The sequence below is a fragment of the Nicotiana sylvestris genome, chromosome 7 (assembly GCF_000393655.2).
Source record: "Nicotiana sylvestris chromosome 7, ASM39365v2, whole genome shotgun sequence".
NCBI lineage: Eukaryota > Viridiplantae > Streptophyta > Magnoliopsida > Solanales > Solanaceae > Nicotiana > Nicotiana sylvestris.
Window position 1 is genome coordinate 96,015,511 of NC_091063.1, and position 20,877 is coordinate 96,036,387.

The following is a 20,877-nucleotide window of genomic DNA, read 5'->3' on the forward strand; positions in this document are numbered from 1 at the left end:
ACAACTAAGGCGTGATGTGAATCTAAGTCTACCCAGACGTACATGAATATAGCTACATACGAACTCTCACCACCTCATGTGTACGTAGCTCTCGACAACAAATAGCACACAACAATTAATACACCTACGAGGACAAATTCCCTCATACAAGGTTAGGAAAGAGACTTACCTCAATTTCAAGTCCTCAATCCGACTCTTTAACCTCACTAGAACTCCTCAAATGGTGCCAAGGACTCTGAAACTAATCAAAAGTCGTATAAACTAATAAATATATGCTCAAAAGTTCATAATTTAGCGATTAAACTAGTTTTCCAACCAAATCTGGGAAGTCCATAAAAATCACCTTCGGACCCATATGCCCGAATTCTGAAAATATTCGAAGATAAATGTTACACATGACCTCACGACCTCAAATATATAATTTATTACCAATTCTATGATCAAATCTCATTTTTACCAAACCCTAGGTTCCAACTAAATCCCACAAATTTTCCCTTAATTTCATGTTAAATCTACCCATAGTTTGTGTATTTAACTCAAGAATTGATAGGGATCACTTACTATGAACTCGATTCCTAGGAGGTCTTATGTAAGAGAAATGTGATAAAGATGTTCCCCTAATGATGCAACATGGTAAGGTGATAGCTTATGCTTCTAGGCAACTCAAGAATCCTGAAAAAAACTATCCAACACATGACTTAGAACTTGCGGCGGTGGTTATTGCATTGATGATTCGGCTTCATCATTTGTATAGGGTCCATGCAGATGTATTCACGGACCATAAGAGCCTTCAATATATTTTCAAACAGAAGGAATTGAATTTGAGGCAGAGAAGATGGTTTGAGTTACTCAAGGATTACGACATCGATATTCTGTATCATTCGGGGAAGGCTAATGTTGTAGTGGATGCTCTCAGCCAAAAATCTATAGGTAGTTTGGCAAATTTTGAGGCATATCAAAGGCCGTTGTCCAAGGAGGTTCATCGGTTGGCTAGTTTGGGAATTCGCCTTGCGGACTCGAGTGAAGGAGGGTTACTTGTACAAAATAGGGCTGAATCATTGCTTGTTATAGAAGTCAAGGAGAAGCAATACGACGATCCATTGTTGGTACGATTGAAGGAGGGGTTCATAAACATAAGACTATGGCTTTTTATCTTGGCATGGATGATGATGTACACTAAGATACCAAGAGCGATTATGTGTTCCAAATGTAGATGGTCTCCAGGAAAGAATCACGGCCTTCTAGGTATTCCATGCACCCAAGCTCTATGAAGATGTACCATGATCATAAGGAAGTCTACTGGTGGAATGATATGAAGAGGAATGTAGCAGACTTTGAGGCAAGATGTCCCAATTGTCAGCAAGTGAAGGCCGAACATCAAAGTCATGGTGGGTTGGCACAGAACATAGAAATTCCGATGTGGAAATGGGAGATGATCATTATGGACTTTGTGGTAGGACTACCTCCCACACCTCGCAAGTTTGACTCGATTTGGATGATTGTGGATTGACTCACGAAATCAACACACTTCTTACCTATTAAGGCTACCGACACAATGGAATAATATGCTCAGTTGTATATCAAGGAAATAGTTAGGCTGCATGGCACTCCAGTTTCCATCATTTCTGATCGGGGGCATAGTTCATGGCTAACTTCTAGAAGAAATTTTAGTAGGGGTTGGGCACTCAGGTAAATCTTAGTACAACCTTCCATCCTTAGACCAACGGCCAAGTAGAGCGGACTATTCAGACGCTTGAGGATATGTTGCACGCTTGTGTTCTTGACTTTAAAGGTAGTTTGGATGATCATTTGCCGCTCATAGAATTTGCTTATAACAATAGTTATCATGCTAGTATTCAGATGGCACCATTCGAGGCTTTATATGGTAAGAGATGTAGATCTCCCATTGGGTGGTTCGAGGTTGGAGAAGAGGAATTGATAGGACCAGATCTCGTGCATCAGGCTATGAAGAAGGTTAAGGTTATTAAGGATCAGTTGAAAACTGGTCAGGGTCGTCAAAAGTCCTATTCGGATTTTCGTCGTAGAGATTTGGGGTTCAAAGAAGATGATTAGGTACTCTTGAAGGTTTCCCCCATGAAGGGTGTAATGCGGTTTGGTAAGAAAGGGAAATTGAGCCCGAGGTATGTCGAGCTGTATAGAATCATTCAAAGAATTGGTCAGGTGGCGTACAAGCTTGAGCTAATACCTGAGATGTTATTAGTGCACCCGGTATTCCATGTGTCTATGTTGAAGAAGGTAGTTGGAGATTCGTCACTTATTGTGCCAGTTGAGACTATTGAGGTTAGTGAAGAACTGACTTATGAAGATCTTGATTGGCAAGTTCGAAAGCTGAGAAACAAAGATATTGCCTCCGTGAAAGTGTTATGGAAAAACCAACTGGTCGAAGAGGCCACCTGGGAAGCCAAGGAAGAGATGAAGAAGAAGTATTCTCATTTGTTTGAATAGCTATGTAGTCGTGTCCATGATGTTAAAAGCTAAATTTTCTACAAATTATATTTCCCCTGTTATGGATACTCCTTCTTGGTAATGTAATGTTTATGACATTGTGGCGAACGTTGTTTCCATGTTGTTTTAACATCGTTGTGTTATGATTATACGGTTAGGACTGGTTTTTGGGATTCTCTGGCAGGTGGGTAGGCCCAATTACAAGGAAGACTCTGGAAATATTTTGGAAATTTAAGGAGTTAGTCAAAATTTGGAACTACTAGTGTGTGAAGTAACAATTGGGTCACATTGGGTGCTAATGGAGGGTCTTGACCCTCCTTCGAGGACGAATAATTCTAAGCGGGGGAAAATGTAAGGCTCCGTCCAAAAAATTCCTAATGATTCAAGATTTTAAAGTGTGATAGCAGTATTCGAGTTTAACACATCGGTTCTTCAAGCATACGTGGTATCACATTAAGCAAATGAGCTCCAAATTCAGTTTTGATTGAAGCATTAGATTCGTATTGAAAATTTGGAGCCATATAAAAAAGAATTATCGTATTCGGACATTGTATGTGAGAGTTATGCTCATTTCTGTGTCTTTCCCTTCGCCAACGTCTAGGGTAGCATGGGGCGCTAGCCCTAGCACTGGGATTTTTGAGGTTCTGGAATCAGCTCCATAGGTAGCCCCCCATACCAACTGCGGCGGTACAAACATTAAGTTATATACGGGGTTCTTTCCCCCCACTTTATTTGGACGAATTTTGGAGTTCTTCTTCAGTCACTCAAGACCACCAACTCCTCTCTTCTTCAAGATAATCAATCCACGTTATCTTGGTGTGAAATTCCATCATTTCTACACTAGTGTTGATGAAATCTACATATGGAATCCTTAGATTTTCAAAAAAATTCTTCAAGAACACAAAAAGAGGGTTTTGCAAGATATCTTCCAAAAGATAATCCTGCACCCTTAGACTTATATGCATGGATTTATTAAGGGAATATGAGTATGGATTAAGTATTGGGACTCATGATATAGTGATTGGAAGCCATAATTTCCCAATTTAAGTACATAACCATTGTAGAGACTGAAAGGTAATAATTTGATGAAATTTTGTTGGTTGGATGTGGATGGATGGTCATGCATGTGATGTTGGAAGTTATAAAATGTTTATGAATGATGGGGGGGAATAAATTGTTGGTAAATGATGGAGTTGGATAAACTAATTCTATGGCTATGAGATGTAGAGATTTATGCCTACTATGTATTTGATAAAGTGTCTAAATGGCCTAAACTATGGAATTTGTTACTAATGATGGTTCCATTGGATGTTGATATTGTAGATTGAAGTTGCTTAGTGTAGTAGATCATTGTAGTATCATTAAGGATGATTGTTGAAAGTAAAAAGGTGTGCAGGAAATACAAAACGCAAAATGCAAAATGTGAAATATGAACACGACCAACGTGCTAAGAGAAATAATACAATTGTGACCACTAGTGCCAATAAAAAAAAGAAGAGATGTGAAAAAGTGTGAAATGGGATGATTGATAGAAAAGGATGATGTCTCCAATGAAACGGCCTAGCTGATCGGGTCGTGACCGGACGCCATGCAACATACATGGTAGAGATTGTGTTGAAACTTGTACTTGAAATTATGATTGTGTTTGATGTCTCGAATGAGACGGCCTAGACGATCGGGTCGTGATCAGACGCCATATCACACACATGGTGGTGATTGTGCTGGAAATTGTAAATTCAATTGGAGTTGTGATTATGACTGTGGTTGATGTCTTAGATGAGATGGCCGATCGGGTCGTGATCGGACTCCGTATTAGAAGTACGGTGGTATTGCGAATGGTGATATATCGGTGCTAAGATATCCCAACCTACAATATGAAGGTTTACTTGAAATACTTATCTTGCTCCTAACTTGATGTTTGATATCACTTGAGGTTTTTAATTGATATTATGATTGTTCCTTCTAGCATTATTACTTATTCTTTTGAAAGCGTATTTAGTTATACATACTAGTACTATTTAATATGTACTTACATCCATTTTTCCCGGGGCGCTGCATCATTAATGGATGCTAGGGGTTCCACAGTAGACGTCATTGATCAGTGATAGCGGTACACTCTCTTCCCAGATGACTTGGTGAAGCCCACTTCACTTAGGGTCATGTATCTTTTATTCCTCACTTGTTGTGTTTCAGGTATAGCTGGGGTCTTATTGCCGGCACTATCATTTTACTCTTTGTATTTGTTAGAGGCTCCGTAGACACAGTATGGGTTGTATATGGGTGCTGGGAATGTCAAACAAGTTGTGTTGTGATTGAATCACTTGTTCCACTTCGAACCATGAAAGTGTGTGTATTTTGAGATTTATTAAATGAAGTAACTAAGGGTAATGAAATTGGTATTGTATACTTGATATCCTTATTGGCTAATTAAGGAAGATACATATTCCCTTTATTCATGAGTGAGTTTGGGTAGAAAGGTATTGTATAGGATTGCTTGGATAGGTTATCTCGGTTAAGCACCGGTCGCGCTCCACGAGGTCGGGGCATGACAAATCTACGGTCCGCATACTATTTCTGCGATTGCAGAATGGGCTACAGAATCCCCTTCTGAATTTTTCATTTCAAATTCCATGACAGAAATGCGGTCCACATAATGATTCCACGGTTGCAAACTTGACCGTAGAATCGCCTTCTTCAGCCAAACTTTTCCATCAACTATTTACTGCATTCTTCAACCTAAAAAGTTCGAGTTTCTATAATTTTTGTGCCCATTAGTCTACCTCAGCACTACAAAACCTTAAATTCTTAGCGAAATTTTCCGGGGCCTTACATTCTCCCCTGCTTAGGATCATTCTTCATCAAATGAGGGTCAAAATCCATCACTAGAATCCACTGTGGCCCAACTATTACCTCACACACCAGTCATACCGAATTTTTACAAACTCCCAAAATTTGCAAAAATTTAGCCAGAGTTTCCCCTGTAACTAGGCCTATCCACCTGTCAGAGAATCCCAGAAACCAATCCTAACAACATATACATAATCCAACAACCTAACATAACATGAAAACAATACCAACCATGGCCTCATAAGCAATATATTACTAGAAAAGAAACACCATTAACATTAACTATCCAGGTGATACATAATTCATTGATGGTAAGCTCTCAACATCTTCATAGAACATAAATACTTAATTACATAGCTATTCAAACAAATGAGGGTACTTCTTCTTCATTTCTTCCTCGGCCTTCCAAGTAGCCTCTTCAACCTGTTGGTTTCGCCATAACACTTTCACGGAGGCAATTTCTTTATTTCTTAACTTTTGTACTTGCATATCAAGAATGTCAACTGGTATTTCTTCATAAGTCAGTTCTTCGTTAACCTCAATAGTGTCAACCGGAACAATGAGTGGCAGGTCTCCAACTACTTTCTACAACATAGACACATGAAATACCGGGTGCACTAATGACATCTCAGGTTGTAGCTCATGTTTGTACGCCACCTGACCAATCCTCTGAATGATTATGTATGGTCTGACATACCACGGACTCAATTTCCATTTCTTACCAACCACATTATACCCTTGATGGGGGAAACCTTCAAGAATACCCAATCATCTTCTTTGAATTCCAAATCCCTGTGACGAACATCCGAATAGGACTTCTGACGACTCTAAGCAGTTTTCAATCGCTTCTTAATGATCTTAACCTTCTCCATTGCTCTATGCATGTTGTTTGTTCCTATCAACTCATCTTCCCTAATTTTGAACCACCCAATGAGAGATCTATATCTCCTACCATATAAAGCCTCGAATGGTGCCATTTGAATACTAGCATGAGAACTGTTGTTGTAGGAAAATTCTATGAGTGGCAAATGATCATCCCAGCTACCCTTGAATCAAGAACACAAGCACGCAACATATCCTCAAGTGTTTGTGTTACACCCCATGTTTTCGCACGTGAGAGTACGTCGTAAGTCAATTGATGTAAGATCAGAAATGAGATTGTATTGAAAGTACATTAAGTAAGTTAATCATATTACCTTGGAGGTTATAAATATTTAAGATCGTGAATAATGAGTACCAAGAGGGTTGTAAAGCTTAGAAGCTAAACCAATTTAAGAAAATAAGTTTCTTTGAAAGTTGACAAGTTTGGAATGTTATAACTTTGGGGCTAGAATAGGGTTCTTAACATGATAAGGAGGTTATTCTATGAGTTATTTTAGTCATACGATAGTCGTGTGCTACGTTTTGAATTCAAGCAAGTTATGGAACAAAAGTTGGCAAAGATCATAAGAAGTTTCATTCATAATGTGCTGAAAATTAGGTCAAATGTAGCTGAGTTTTTCTCAAAATATACCTGGAATTATTGGATGATCTACCTAATAAATTTAACATCTACAAGTCTAGTTTTAACACATTAAAGCATTCGTTGATACGACATCGGAGTAGAGAGATATTCGCGTTTTTGCGAGATTGCGCAAGCAGCTCTGTTGGGACCCACATGAGACGGCCACCGACCTTACATCTTTTAAAACATGTTTCATCCTCATTTCGGGTCATTTCTGAGCCAAATTTTGTCCAAAGGCTCTCCAAAACCCTCACTAAAACATCCCAAGATCCCAAGAACCAAACTCAAAGGAAATCAACTCAAATCATCATCAAAGGTGTTAAAGACTATAAGAGAATGCTTCTATGATATTGTGGTGTGATTGAGGGCTATTGTGAGCTACATTAAGATAGGGTTTTGAGTTGTAGCTACTGTCCAAGGTATTTATAACATTGTATGCGGAAAAATCAGAGGGCCTAATTTCTTACTATCGAGTCACTTCAGAAGAACACCTCGAGACCCCGAGGATGCGAAGCTGTGACCGAGTTCCTTCCCTCGGAGCTCGTCGAGGTTCGACTTAAAGAGGATACAAATCGAGGTTGGAGTCAAATGGGGAACTCCCAAGGCACACGGTTAAGTCTGACAAAGCCAGCCTACCCAAAGCCTGTATCAAGGTGTCACATCTTGCCGTCCTATCTCCATGCTTTTACAATTAATGTATTTTGTACTGTAACAAGATTCCCCTCCTATATAAAGGGGATCATTATCTCTTTGTAAGGGGTTGTTGTGGCTCCAACTATTCTACACAAGATTAATAACAACTCTCTCTGTCTCTTTTCTCTCTAACTTACTCACTCGAGACTACCTCTTACATTTACTACTTTCATAATTTATTGCTTGATATTGGCTATAAAGAGCCTCCTTTTAATTATATCCTAACAGTTAGCCTTTCCTGATTATCCCCAATAGCTCGAGCCCGAGCCCAGGCATAGACCTCGAGGCCTCTCATCGGTCAGTCCGAGGCCCGGACAGTAAGCCCCTCGGTTCACATATCTAGCATCAACTACTCTAACAACTAGCATAAAATAGATCACGTATTTTTAGAGTCCCATCAACAAATTTAATTGTTATTACAATTTTCACGTTAAACAAACATCTTATTTATTGTGCCTAAGGTTAATCTTATGTTGATTGTGTTGTTTGAGTAAAAACATAAGATAGCACTTGAAAGAACATGGGATATGGTTGTCTTTTTGGTTGGACTGTTTGTGGCTAAATATATGGTTTGTGGTAGCTAGAAATTGTAAGAAATGATTTAATAATGTTGTGTCTACTGTTGTTAAGCTTTTATAGGTGTTAATTAAGTTTATTGAAGAAGAAAAGATAAAAAAACAAGTGATTGATGATAAAAATTAAGGTGCTATACGTATTGGGCTGTTTTGGAAGGCATTTTGTTGATGTTTGAACTAAAAACAATATAGTACACATAAGTATGTTGTTCTGGAGGTTGTAAACTAATTTATGGAATAAGAGTTGGAATCAATTTATATCTTGTTATAAGTAAAAACGAGCTTGCCACTCAATATGATTGTTAAGATAATCGGAAAAGCTCATATTGAATTATATTGTTGTTGTTGTTGCTATTATTGGTTATAGTTGTTGTTGTTGGGCTGTTGATGACCCTTACTGGTCTTTGGATGTATTAAAAAATAGGGGAGTTGTTTCCCGGTTTTCCTTAAGCCATATGACTAGCCAAATACGATGGTACGACCTTATATGTTAACGACAATATCATTTCACTTATTGTAGATGCAAGACGTTGTGTTGATATTGGTTGAGTGATAATGAAGAGATAATACAGGTATGTTAAGGCTATCCATTCTTTCCTTTTGGCATGATCCATAGGATACCACGAAACGAGCAAGCACACAACTTTCATAAATGATTTTATTCTTAGAAGTACTAGGGTTGCCTATGTTCTTGATTCCCCATATATTCTACTACCATATTGTCTATTCATGGGTCTTATGACATTCCAATAGATATTATGGACTTACTTCATTATGCGTTGCATCATTTATACATCTATATTGACACATGACCAGATTGCATTATATACGCGTATATTATATGTATATGTGGTATGGAGAAAGGTTATGGCGTTATATACACACCACCACTTGATCAGCTGGTATACGTTGATGATTCGCCCACAAAGGCCGAGATGATATGATGGGATGTCCTCAGAAGCTTGATGATGTTATGTATGCATATACCTATGCATGATATGACATTATACACATATGCATGACATTATAAATGTCATGATTCACAGAGCTATTCAGACTTACAGGTTGAGTTCTTTACTTCATGTTTCTTTCATGTATTTTATATATTGCTTTCATGACTTACATATTCAGCACTTTATTTGTATTAATACATCCCTTTTGCCTGGGGACACATTGTTTCATGCCCGCAGGTCCCGATAGATAGGTTGACAGTCGTCCTAGTAGGCTATCAGCTCAGCGGAAGGTGCTGGTGCACTCCACTTGCTCCGGAGTTGCCTATTTGGTCAGTATGATTTGGACATGTATTGATTAGTATGGCGGGGCCCTGTCCCGACCTTTATGATATTTACGTACTCTTAGACGCTTGTAGACAGATGTCATATATATGGATACTTGTATGGCCTTGACGGACAATGTGTTGAGTGTAGAAATGATCATGTCGGCCTTATAGGCCCGTATGTCACATGTATAAGCTTATATATTATGTTGGGCCGTCCTATGTCTAGTATTCCTTTATGTTTTATTCTGGTTATCTCATGACGGCCCTTATGGCCCATTTACCAAGATGGTATGATAAGAAAGATACGTTACATTGGTACTCGGTTGACTAAGGTACCAGGTGCCCGTTGCGACTTTCCGATTTGGGTCGTCACAGTTTGAATAGTCCGCTCTGCCTGCCAATCGATCTGTGGATGAAAGGCTATACTAAGATTCACCTGAGTACCCAAACCTTGCTGAAATGTCTTCCAAATTTAGCTATGAATTGTTCCCCCCGATCAGAAATGATAGAAATTAGAGTGCCATGCAACCTTACTTTCTCATTGATATACAACTGAGCATACGGTTCCACCGTATTGGTAGTCTTAATAGGCAAGAATTGTGCTGATTTCGTGAGTTGATCCACAATCACCCAAATTGAGTCAAACATACGAGGAGTGCGAGGTAGTCCTACCACAAAGTCCATATTGATCATCTCCCACTTCCACGTTGGGATTTCTATGTTCTGTGCCAACCCATCAGGTCTTTGATGTTCGGCTTTCACTTGCTGATAATTTGGACATTTTGTCACAAAGTCCGCTACATTCCTCTTCATATTATTCCACCAGTAGACTTTCTTAAGATCATGATACATCTTTGTAGAGCCTAGGTGCATGGAATATCTAAAACTGTGAGCTTCATCCATGATTCTTTCCCGAAGACCAACTACATTTGGGACACATCCTTGGTACCTTAATGTACCATCTTTCGTGCCAATAGAAAAGTCCGTGGTCTTGTGTTTATGAATCCCCTCCTTTAACTGTACCAATAATGGGTCGTTGTATTGCTTCTACAACAAGTGATGATTCAACCCTATTTTGCACAATCACCTCTCCTTCACTAGAGTCCGCAAGACGAACTCCCAAACTAGCAAACTGGTGAACCTCCATGGCCAATAGTTTTTGATATACCTCCAAGTGAGCCGAACTTCCCATAGATTACCGGCTAAGAGCATCTGCCACAACGTTAGCCTTTCCTGGATGATATAGGATATCAATGTCGTAATCCTTGAGTAACTCAAGCCATTTTCTTTGCCTCAGATTTAATTCCTTCTATTTGAAAATGTATTAAAAGCTCCTATGGTCCGTGAATATATCCACGTGGACCCATACAAATAACGATGCCAAATCTTCAATGCAAAAACCACCGCCGCAAGCTCTAAGTCATGCGTTGGATAGCTCTTCTCATGATTTTTGAGTTGCCTGGAAGCATAATCAATCACCTTGCCATGTTGTATTAATACACTCCCAAGTCCAATCCTTGAAGCATCATAATATACCACCAACCCATTTGTACCCTCTGGTACGGTCAACACCAGTGTGATAGTCAATCTTGATTTGAGCTCCTGGAAGCTCTCTTCACAAGAGTCAAACCATTGAAACTTAATTGCCTTTTGCGTCAATTTAGTCAATGGAGAGGCAAGAGTAAAGAAATTTCCCAGGGCCTTACAGATCAGTCGCTTTATGTAATTGTGCCTCGTTTCCTCTTTTAATGCTTCAAACATGTGTGTTTATGAATTTATGACTTGCGGGGTTGGTTAGATTTGTTCCAGGAAGCTTTCAGGTTGATATGGACCCTTGATTCTTCACTTAGAAGTTTAAATTTGAAAATGTTGACCATACTTTGACTTTCATGAAAACAACCCCGGAACTATATTTTTATGACTCCGATAGCTTCGTATCGTGATTTTAGACTTGGGAGTGTACCCGAAATTAATTTTGGAAGTCCGTAGGTTGGTTTGTGTTGATTTGCCGAAATTTAGCAATTTGAATTGAAAGGCTTGACCGTAGGTTGACTTTTAGCTATCGAGCTCGAAATTCGATTTTTGAACTGAGAATAGGTCTGTTATGGCATTTAGAACTTTTTTGCAAAATTTGGTGTCGTTTGGAGTTGATTTGATAGGATTCAGACGTTTAGTTGTAATTCTAGAAGTTCTTGAAAATTTCTTTGAAATTCATGCATTTTAGAGTTCAATTCGTAGTTTTAGAAGTTATTTTTGTGTTTTGATTGAGGGAGCTAGTTTGTATGATATTTTTAGACTTGTGTGGATGTTTGGTTTGGAGCCCAAGGGCTCAGGTGAGTTTCAGATGCTTAACAGAGTGTTGATAGAGTTTATTTTTGCTAGTTTTTGCACAGGTGCCTCAGGTCTCGCATTTGTGACTTTTTGGATCGCAATTGCAATGTTAGGCCAAGTCTTTTGGATTTGCATTTGTGAAACTAGTGTTCGCATTTGCGATAGGTACTCGGGGGAGAGCTAGTTTGCATTTGCGATCTTCATGGTCGCATTTGCGGAGGCCCAAGGTTCGCAATTGCAAAATTTTCAACGCATTTGCGATGACAGCAGAAATGGAAGGTCTTCGCATTTGCGAGGAATTCTTCACATTTGCGGTGTTCACAATTGCAAATCCCAGGTTGCATTTGCAACATCAGCGACTAGACAAAAAGCCGAGGGGCGGGATTTTTGAACCTATTCTCTCATTTTTTATTCCTAGACTCGGTAGAGGGGATTTGAAGAGGGGATTTTCACCTACAAACCTTGGGTAAGTGATTTTAATCTACTTCTAATCATATTCCATCAATTTATCTTAGATTTTAACATCAAAATCATGTGAATCAAAGTAAAAATTTGTTAAACTTTGTCAAGTTTTTGAAAAATAAGAAATTGAGTTTTGAGAGTCGATATGGACTCGGATTTTGAAACCAATCCGAGTAGACAGGACCTACCATTGGACCCGGATTTTGACCGGGTAGGTTTCGGGTTGACTTTTGTTGACTTTTCGAAAAAAGTGTAAAGGTCTTAACTTTATCTATTGCAATTGAAATCCCTAGCATTGTTTGATGATTTTGAGTTGATTTTGGTTAGATTTGAGCCGTGTAGAGGCAAATTTTAAGGGAAAAGCTATTTTCGAGTGTTGAATTAGCCTAGTTGAAGGAAGTGTCTTGCCTAACTTCGTGTGGGGGAACTACCCCCTAGGATTGGTATTGTTTGAATCAATTGTGATACGTGAAATCCGTGTACATAAGGTGGCGAGTGGGTACACGGGTTGTATGTGGTATTTGACCAATTTATGCTACTTAGACTATTTCCATGATTTAATTGAAATGCCATATCATGTTCTAAATTCTCATAGTCAATCTATTCTTATTTCTGTTAGTCTATCCTTACATGCCTTAATTGACTTATTTAGCACTTGTCTACATCCTACTTGATAACTTGCTCTCATGCTTAGTTGAACTTCTTGACTCTTTTATTGTTACATGCTATCTTTTCATTGTTAATTATCGTTATTTGAAGTTAGTGATCGTGTTATCTCTTTCCCTATTGATTATCATTACTTGAAGTAATTGTTCATGTTATCCCTTTCCTTGTTGATTTCCATTATTCGAAACTCATTGTTAAATGTTATCTCTTGTATTGTGAGTTAGTCTTATCCAATATCATGGTTATACATTATTTCTCTCATTGTTGAGTTATTTAGTGTTGAAGTTGTGAAAGTCGTTAACACATTGAGGCAAAGTTGGTTATTGTTGAGACATCTATCTTATTGAGCATTTTACATTCATTGTTGTTGTTGATATTCTTGTATACGTTGTGGTGGAGCTGATCTCGCCCAAACTCACACCACAATTATAGGTAGTGAGGCGGCCGAAGTAATAATAAAACCCAACACGAGTCGGGGTCGATTTCTCAGGGAGTTAGAAATGGGAGTAAGTATACACTTAGTGTAATTGTATAACGTGCATCAATTTGCACTTTCATATTCTTGTTGGTTGTTTCTATTTCTACTTTAAACTATTGATTGCAATTAATAAACTAGAAGACAATGTTTTTGGTTTTGGGTATTTTTCAAGTGATAAAAGATCTAGGGTCGTGACTTCCACCTAGGTGGTTACCTAACGGGTTGTAAACTCTAGGAAAAGTTTGATTAGTCGGGGTCGTAATATAGCAATCACACGCAATTACCCACTCTATACCTCTCGGTAGTTTGAGTGATTTTGCCCAATTTGGCTTTCTCAAGTCCAAATGGGTATTTCTCAAATCAAGTGATATATGCTCAAGTCGGGTCTTACTATCTCTAGATTTGACACTTTAATTGGGGCTATCAATTTCTTGAGTTCACCCCAATTCCTTGTTAGCCAAGTTTTCCTTGACTTAGTCTCTCTTTATCAAGTAGAGTCTAGGTCAAATAGGAATTAATCTATATGTGCAACCATTAATTCTAGAAATCAAGCATAAACAAGGCTAAATATCCTTAACCCAATCACAAACAAACCCTAAAATTAAATACCCATTAAGTACCCACACTAGGGTTGAGCCACAACCCTAGCTAAAGATTTAGCTACTCATGAAAAATAAGAAATACAAGAAGAAATTAAGATAGAATGCATAATAATTGATTAGACAAAGAAAATCTAATGTTTAGAAGTTAATCTAGTATAAAATTACTCAAAGAAGTAAAGAAAACGGCTCAAGTACACTTCTACAAACTAAACTTAACCTAAAAATGATAAAAAGTTCTATTTATATTAAGCTGAAAATATCGGACAAAAATGCCCCTGCGAAGGTTGTGCGGCCACACAATGTTGGTGCGGTCCGCACAATGTTGGAGTGGTCCGCACAATGGGCTTCTGTGGCCGCACAATTATCATGTGGTCCGCATTCTTGGGAATATGTTCTTGGAACTTCAAGTCTTCTGTGGTCCGCATGAAAATGAGTGCGGCCGTATTTCTGGTTATGTGGCCGCATTTCTGATTATGCGGCCGCACAAAAGTGATGCAGTCCGCACTCTCTTTTTTTGGACTTGAAACGACTCTCTGATTCTTCAAACATGCGGACCGCATAATAATTACTACGGCCGCACCTGACCTCCTGCGGCCGCACAATTTTGGTATGGTCCGCATTCCTTTAGCTGGCCTAAAAACTACTCTCTAAATCTCCCCTCTGTGGTCGCACTAGAATTGTGCGGTCCGTATTGCTGGCCTTTTTGCCCTGTTTTGGTTCTTGTTCACTTTTGACTCCTTTATGAGTTGATTTTGACTTCTTTGGCTTGTTTCCCAGTATTCCTGTAAGTAAGCACATTTCCTTAGTTTGCGGGATTACCTTTAAGCATTTTTGAGCTAAAACGCAAGTAAAAGAGAGCAAATAAGCGGTCAAAATCCTTACTTATCAACTCCCCCAAACTTAAGCTCTTGCTTGTTCAAGCAAATAAGGCAATTCCCACCTCCACTACATTCCACCTAAATGGAGCAGCATACTAGTGGTGGCGGGTGTACGAGGTGGGTAGCCTAGCCAAGGCAACTTCACTTACATGGTATTGGTTTTAAGAGTTTTTCTTGAGAGAGTTTGTTCCTCAAACCCTTCGGGATGCATGGTGCGCAGAGTTTGAGCAGCTGCACCAGGGTACTATTACAGTGTCAGAGTATGCTGTCTGATTCAGTGATTTGTCCAGGCATGCACCTTCCTTGGTTTCTACAGCTAGAGAGTTATTCCATCGATTTATCAAGGGGCTCAACTATGGTATTATGTTCAATATGGGTCGAGATTTGGAGGCAGATACCCCATATCAACAGGTGGTAGAGATTTCTCGGAGGTTGGAAGGTAATCGCGACCATGAGAGAGATGATAGGGAGGCCAAGAGGCCTCGTGGTACGGGAGGATTTAGTGGTGGTCACGCTGCAGCTATAGCCCGTCATGTGTTACGCCCCGCAATATTAAATCGATATTTCTTCCTGCATTATTACATTGTGATGATGTTACGCTTCGCAGTATTAAATTACGATGATGTTGCACCCTGTAGTATTGTACGTTGAATTTATCGTAAGGTAATTGACATCCGTCCAAGGTAAAAATTATTTGGAGATTTTAAGGATTTTGCTATTTCAAACAAGTGATGAGTAAATTCGTGAAGGTGAGAGGGGAAGCAAGTCAGGAAAAATGAATTTTCGTCCAAGTTGGGCATGATAGGATAAAATACGGGCCGAGCAATAATACCCGATATTTATGGACTAGTACCATACAAGGTACCATATGACCATTATAGTAGGATGTATAAAGTGTATTAAAAATAAGTAAAATTTTAAGTAATTTGAGATAATTCTTAATTATGCGGGTAATTGGTTAATTACCGGGTAATAGGGCATTACCTAATTAATTAGGGATATATATAATAAGGACTAAGTGGTGATGTGGCAGCCCCCATTCAAATTAAGTGACTAACAATTTTTAGTTGAAAGGTGGCATCTAACCGTAAGATTCTTACGTGTAAGAAACTTGACAAACTTTTGGCTTAATTGAACTCAAAATCAGCAAAGACTTAAGATAACTTCATTTGGCCTCATTTAAATCATATCACCTATTCCCAATTCAAACTTTCAAAGTAGATGCTACATCCAGCAAAGATTTAACAAATTTCTTACGAAAATTACTAGCTCCTTGGCAATGAAAGTTTCGCGATTCTAAAGGAGTACGGTGCAATCTTTCTCAAAAATATCATATGGATTGTTACCTACTTCGATCCGCCATTATGTATTCTTGCAAAAGACGCGTGTTAAAGGAATTTTCAATAGAATCGGTCCAGGTATGTTAAGGCTATCCCTTCTTTCTCTTTGGCATGATCTATACGACACGAACAAAACGATAAAATGCACAACTTCCATAAATGACTCTATTCATAGAAGTATTAGAGATGCCTATGTTCTTGAATTCCCATATGTCTTATTATTCTATCGTCTATTCAAGGGTCTTTGAAAATACGTAAGTTGATAAAGTTTGTTTCATGATATTAATCAGAGGTATAATGGCCTTATGGCATTTCGAGAGATTTTATTGGCGTACTTCTCATGCATTGCATTCATTTACATTGACCCATGATCAGATGACATTATATACGCATATATATATATATATATATATATATATATATATATATATATTGTACATGGGATATGGGAAAAGGTTACGACGTTATATATGCACCACCACCTGATCAGCTGGTATACATTGATAATTTTGCCCACAGTGGCCGGGATGATATGATGGGATGCCTTCAGAGGCCTGATGATTTTATGAAACATGTACCTATGCATGACACTATAATTATTTCATGATTTACAGAGTTATCCAGACTTACAGGTTAAGTCATTTACTCTATATTTCTTCCATGTCTGTTATGAACTTATTTATGTGCCTTACATACTCGGTACATTATTTGTACTGGCATCCCTTTTGTCTAGGGATGCTGCTTTTCATACCCGCAGGTCCCGATAGACAGGCCGAGATCCCTCCAAGTAGGCTATCAGCTCAGCGGAAGATGTTGGTGCGCTCCATTTGCTTCGGAGTTGCTTGTTTGGTTAGTATGATTTAGACGTGTATTGTTTGGTATGGCAGGACTTTGTCCTGACCTTTATGATATTACGTATTCTTAGAGGCTTGTAGATAGATATCATGTATACAGATACTTGCATGGCCTTGTCGGCCTATGTTTTGAGTATATAAAGGATCATGCCGGCCTTATAGGCCCGTACTTCATATGTATAAGTTTGGATTACATGTTGGATTATCCAATGATGAGTATATCTCCATGTTTTATTATACTTATCTCACAATAGCCTCTCTGGCTCATTTACCTATGATAGTATGATACGAAAGATACATTACGTAGGTACTCGGTTGAGTAAGGTACCGGGTGCCTATTGCGGCCCATCGGTTTGGGTCGTGACATCATGGTAGGGGATATGTGAGTCTTCCAGTTCATTTAGCACTTCTAGCTTCTAGTGGTGCTTTGGTTGTTCCGAGGTCTCAGGTTGCACACTTTTCTTATCCACTCTCTAGTGGACCTCCTTCATGGGGTGCCTTTAGCAGTTAGTCCAGTCGACCAAGCCTGAGCCAGTCCCAGCTGCCACGCCCACTGAGAGCTTGCTTTGAGTGTGGCGATACCCGCCACATGGCAGAGATTGCCCCAGGTTTAGGAGGGGTGCACCTTCCCAGACTTTTCAGGCTCAACGGATTTAGTCAAGTCCATAGACTTTCTAGGCCATGGTTGCTGCCCCAGCTGCCACTCCACCTGCACAGCCAGCTAGAGGTGGGGGACGACCGGGCAGAGGTCACCCTAGAAAGGGAGGCCAGACCATATTCTATTCTTTTTTAGGTAGGACAGAGGCAGTTTCTTCAGACTAAGTCATTATAGGTATGGTTTTGATTTCCATAGAGATGCATCAATCTTATTTGATCCAGGATCCACTTATTCATATTTGTCCTCTTACTTTGCTCCATATTTGGATGTATCTCATGATTCTTTAAGTTCTCTTATTTATGTGTCCAGCCTGTGGGAGATTATATTATTGTGGACTATGTGTATTAGTCATGTTTAGTTGTTATTGGTGGTTTTGAGACCAGAGTTGATTTTGTTGTTACTTAGTATGGTAGAATTTGATATTATCTTGGGTATTGACTATTGTCGCCCTATTATGCGATTCTAGATTGTCACGCCAAGACTGTGACACTGACTATGCCAGGTTTATTATGGTTAGAGTGGAGGGTGTAGTAGATTATGTTCCTAGTAGGGTTGTATCATTTCTAAATGCTCAGTGGATGGTTGAGAAGGGGTGTGATGCTTATCTAGCCTTCGTGAGGGATATCAGTGCTTAACTCCTACTGTTGAGTCAGTTCTGGTAGTGAGAGACATTCCAGATGTATTTCCAGCAAATCCTTCGGGCATGCCGGCCGATAGGGATATCAATTTTGGTATTGACTTATTGCCGGACACTTAACCTATTTCTATTCCACCATATCATATGGCCCAAGCGGAGCTGAAGTAGTTAAAGGAGCAGTTGAAAGAGTTGCTTGATAAGGGTTTCATTTGGCCTATTGTATCGTCGTGGGGTGCTACGATCTTGTTTGTGAAGAAGAAGGATGGTTCTATGCCCATGCATATTTATTATCGACAACTGAACAAGTTTATAGTGAAGAACAAGTATCCATTACCACACATTGATGACCTATTTGATCAGCTACATGGTGCCAGAATGTTCTCCAAGATTTATTTGCGGTCAAGTTACTATCAGCTGAAGATTCTGGAGCTGAATATTTCGAAGACTGCCTTTAAGACTCGGTACGGTCACTACGAGTTTCTTGTGATGTCATTTGGGTTGACCAATGCCCCAACAACATATTGTCATGACACTAAAACAAACCTAGTCGTGATGGCACATATCGTGAAACTAGTCCAGCTGACACAAACCCCAAACCAACCAAACAATTATAATAAGTCATTTAAAATCATTAATAAGCTAAAAATCTCAAAATGTAAGGTAGAATAGAACGGTGCGGAAACAAAACACCGCCCGACATTGGGGTGTCACTGGTCATGAGCAACTACAACTTGTCTAGGAATATGAAATGACAACATAGTCTAAAACAAGCTAATACAAAGCAGAAAAAAGATAGGAAGGAGAAGCACTTGGCTGCGAACGCCAACAACTACCTAGTCAACTCCGAAAGCTTGTTGTATGACAAATCAGCACTCGCTAGCGTGACCCAAAACTCCTGGATCTGCACACAGGGTACATGGAGTAATGTGAATGTCACACCTCCTTTTTCTACTCCAAAGGGGTATAGGGAAGTTTTTCCAATTAAAGTGACAATAACCAAAACGGGATTATTTATTCAAATTCAGAGTCGTCACATGGGATAATTTATGGTGTCTCAAGTCACCGATTTAAAATCCCGAATCAAGGAAGTTTGTCTCTACTTTACAGTCCGCAAAATACAGAAATCCGAGTAAGAAATTCTGTTTACCCGGGAGAAGGTGTTAAGCATTCCCGAGTTTCGTGGTTTTAGCACGGTCGCTCAACTACTATTATTGGCCTAATTATATTAGATTAATTACATATTTTAAAACCTATCGTGCATTTTACCTTTGACCGCTTTTAATTATTTATGAAATTATTCTGAAACAAGTTATGATTGTCGTACACTTATTTGTTTGATACACATTGCGAATCGTATCACGGGAACTGTACCCACGATCTACAACATGTTTAATTATTAACATTATTAGTTGTTATGGCTGGGTCACATAAATGTAACCCCGGTTTTGGAAATTATGTATCACAACTACGTCACGGGAACTGTACCCGTAGCTATGATAATTTATCATAGTGCGCCTAAAGCAAACTACGAATGCTCAAGGTGTTTTTCTATACTAGCTGTGAATGTTCCAAGTATTTTCCATACTAGTTTTTGCATTAATATGAGGGTCATAGATTGAGATTCATTTATGAATGGCACGCCTCAATTTATTTCAAAAGATTTGTACTCAGCTAAAGTGAATTATGGGTGTTTCGGTTTAATCTAAATTAAAGTTCAATATAAAACTACTAATTGTAAGTATGCTTTGGATAATACCCTAGGGTTTTAATTATTTTAGGAGGACTGGGCCAGCGGTAGGCCCAACAATGTCTAAAGGTCTTAAAGAGATAAAGAGGGACTGGGTTCGAGATTGACCCCAATAAATGAGAACAAAAGGCAAATGACCTCAGCAATTTTGATTGGGCCAATAACAAGCCCAGTTTTATTTCACTAAACAGAAAACTCAATGAATAAAATTGTTAGAGGTAATTGGGCTTGAAGTTGAGCCCAAAAACGGAAAGCTAACAACGATCAAATACCCCAGGTCGGAATTCGATCAGGCTACCTCGTCTGGACCATTGCCAAGCCCAATTGAGACTCAAATTCTTCTGAATCAAATGTGATCCAACAACATTTAAAAAATCAAAAGCTAATCAAACACATCATGAATTTAATTATTAATAAGCTACAATCACTAACAATAAACGACTACACTGTAAACCCATTCATGAATTACCCTAAACTTAATACATAATTGTTTTAACAAGGCAGAGACCTAGGATAGTTTAACACTGCCCCTTACAACACATATCCAGCTTTCCATAATAGAGATCAAATGAACTACTGGGGCATTGAAGCATTTTAAAACTGCCAAAAAACAGTACATGGAAGCAAATAAGCTGACTCGACTACTCATACATATAACTAAACCATAGGATAGAACATTAGATTTAAAATACCTAAACAAACTAAAATAGAAATATTACACCAAGCAACAATCTATATAAGGCAATCTGGAATTTAATATCCGGATAATCAATTTCTTATTACAACAAACAACTAACTACATGCTTCAAACTTCATTTCCCATTCAAGGGTCAAAAGGTACCTGGATACAGCAAAGAGTA

The 20,877-nt window shown here is 38.8% G+C and overlaps 1 protein-coding gene across 1 annotated transcript; it reads left to right on the plus strand.

Annotated features, from left to right (window-relative positions):
• Positions 1–2,106: 2,106 nt before the first annotated feature.
• LOC138873475 (uncharacterized) lies at positions 2,107–2,466 on the plus strand. The gene has a single exon (XM_070151944.1). It carries the CDS (start codon positions 2,107–2,109, stop codon positions 2,464–2,466), a length of 360 nt encoding a protein of 119 aa, XP_070008045.1.
• The last annotated feature ends 18,411 nt before the right edge of the window (positions 2,467–20,877 follow it).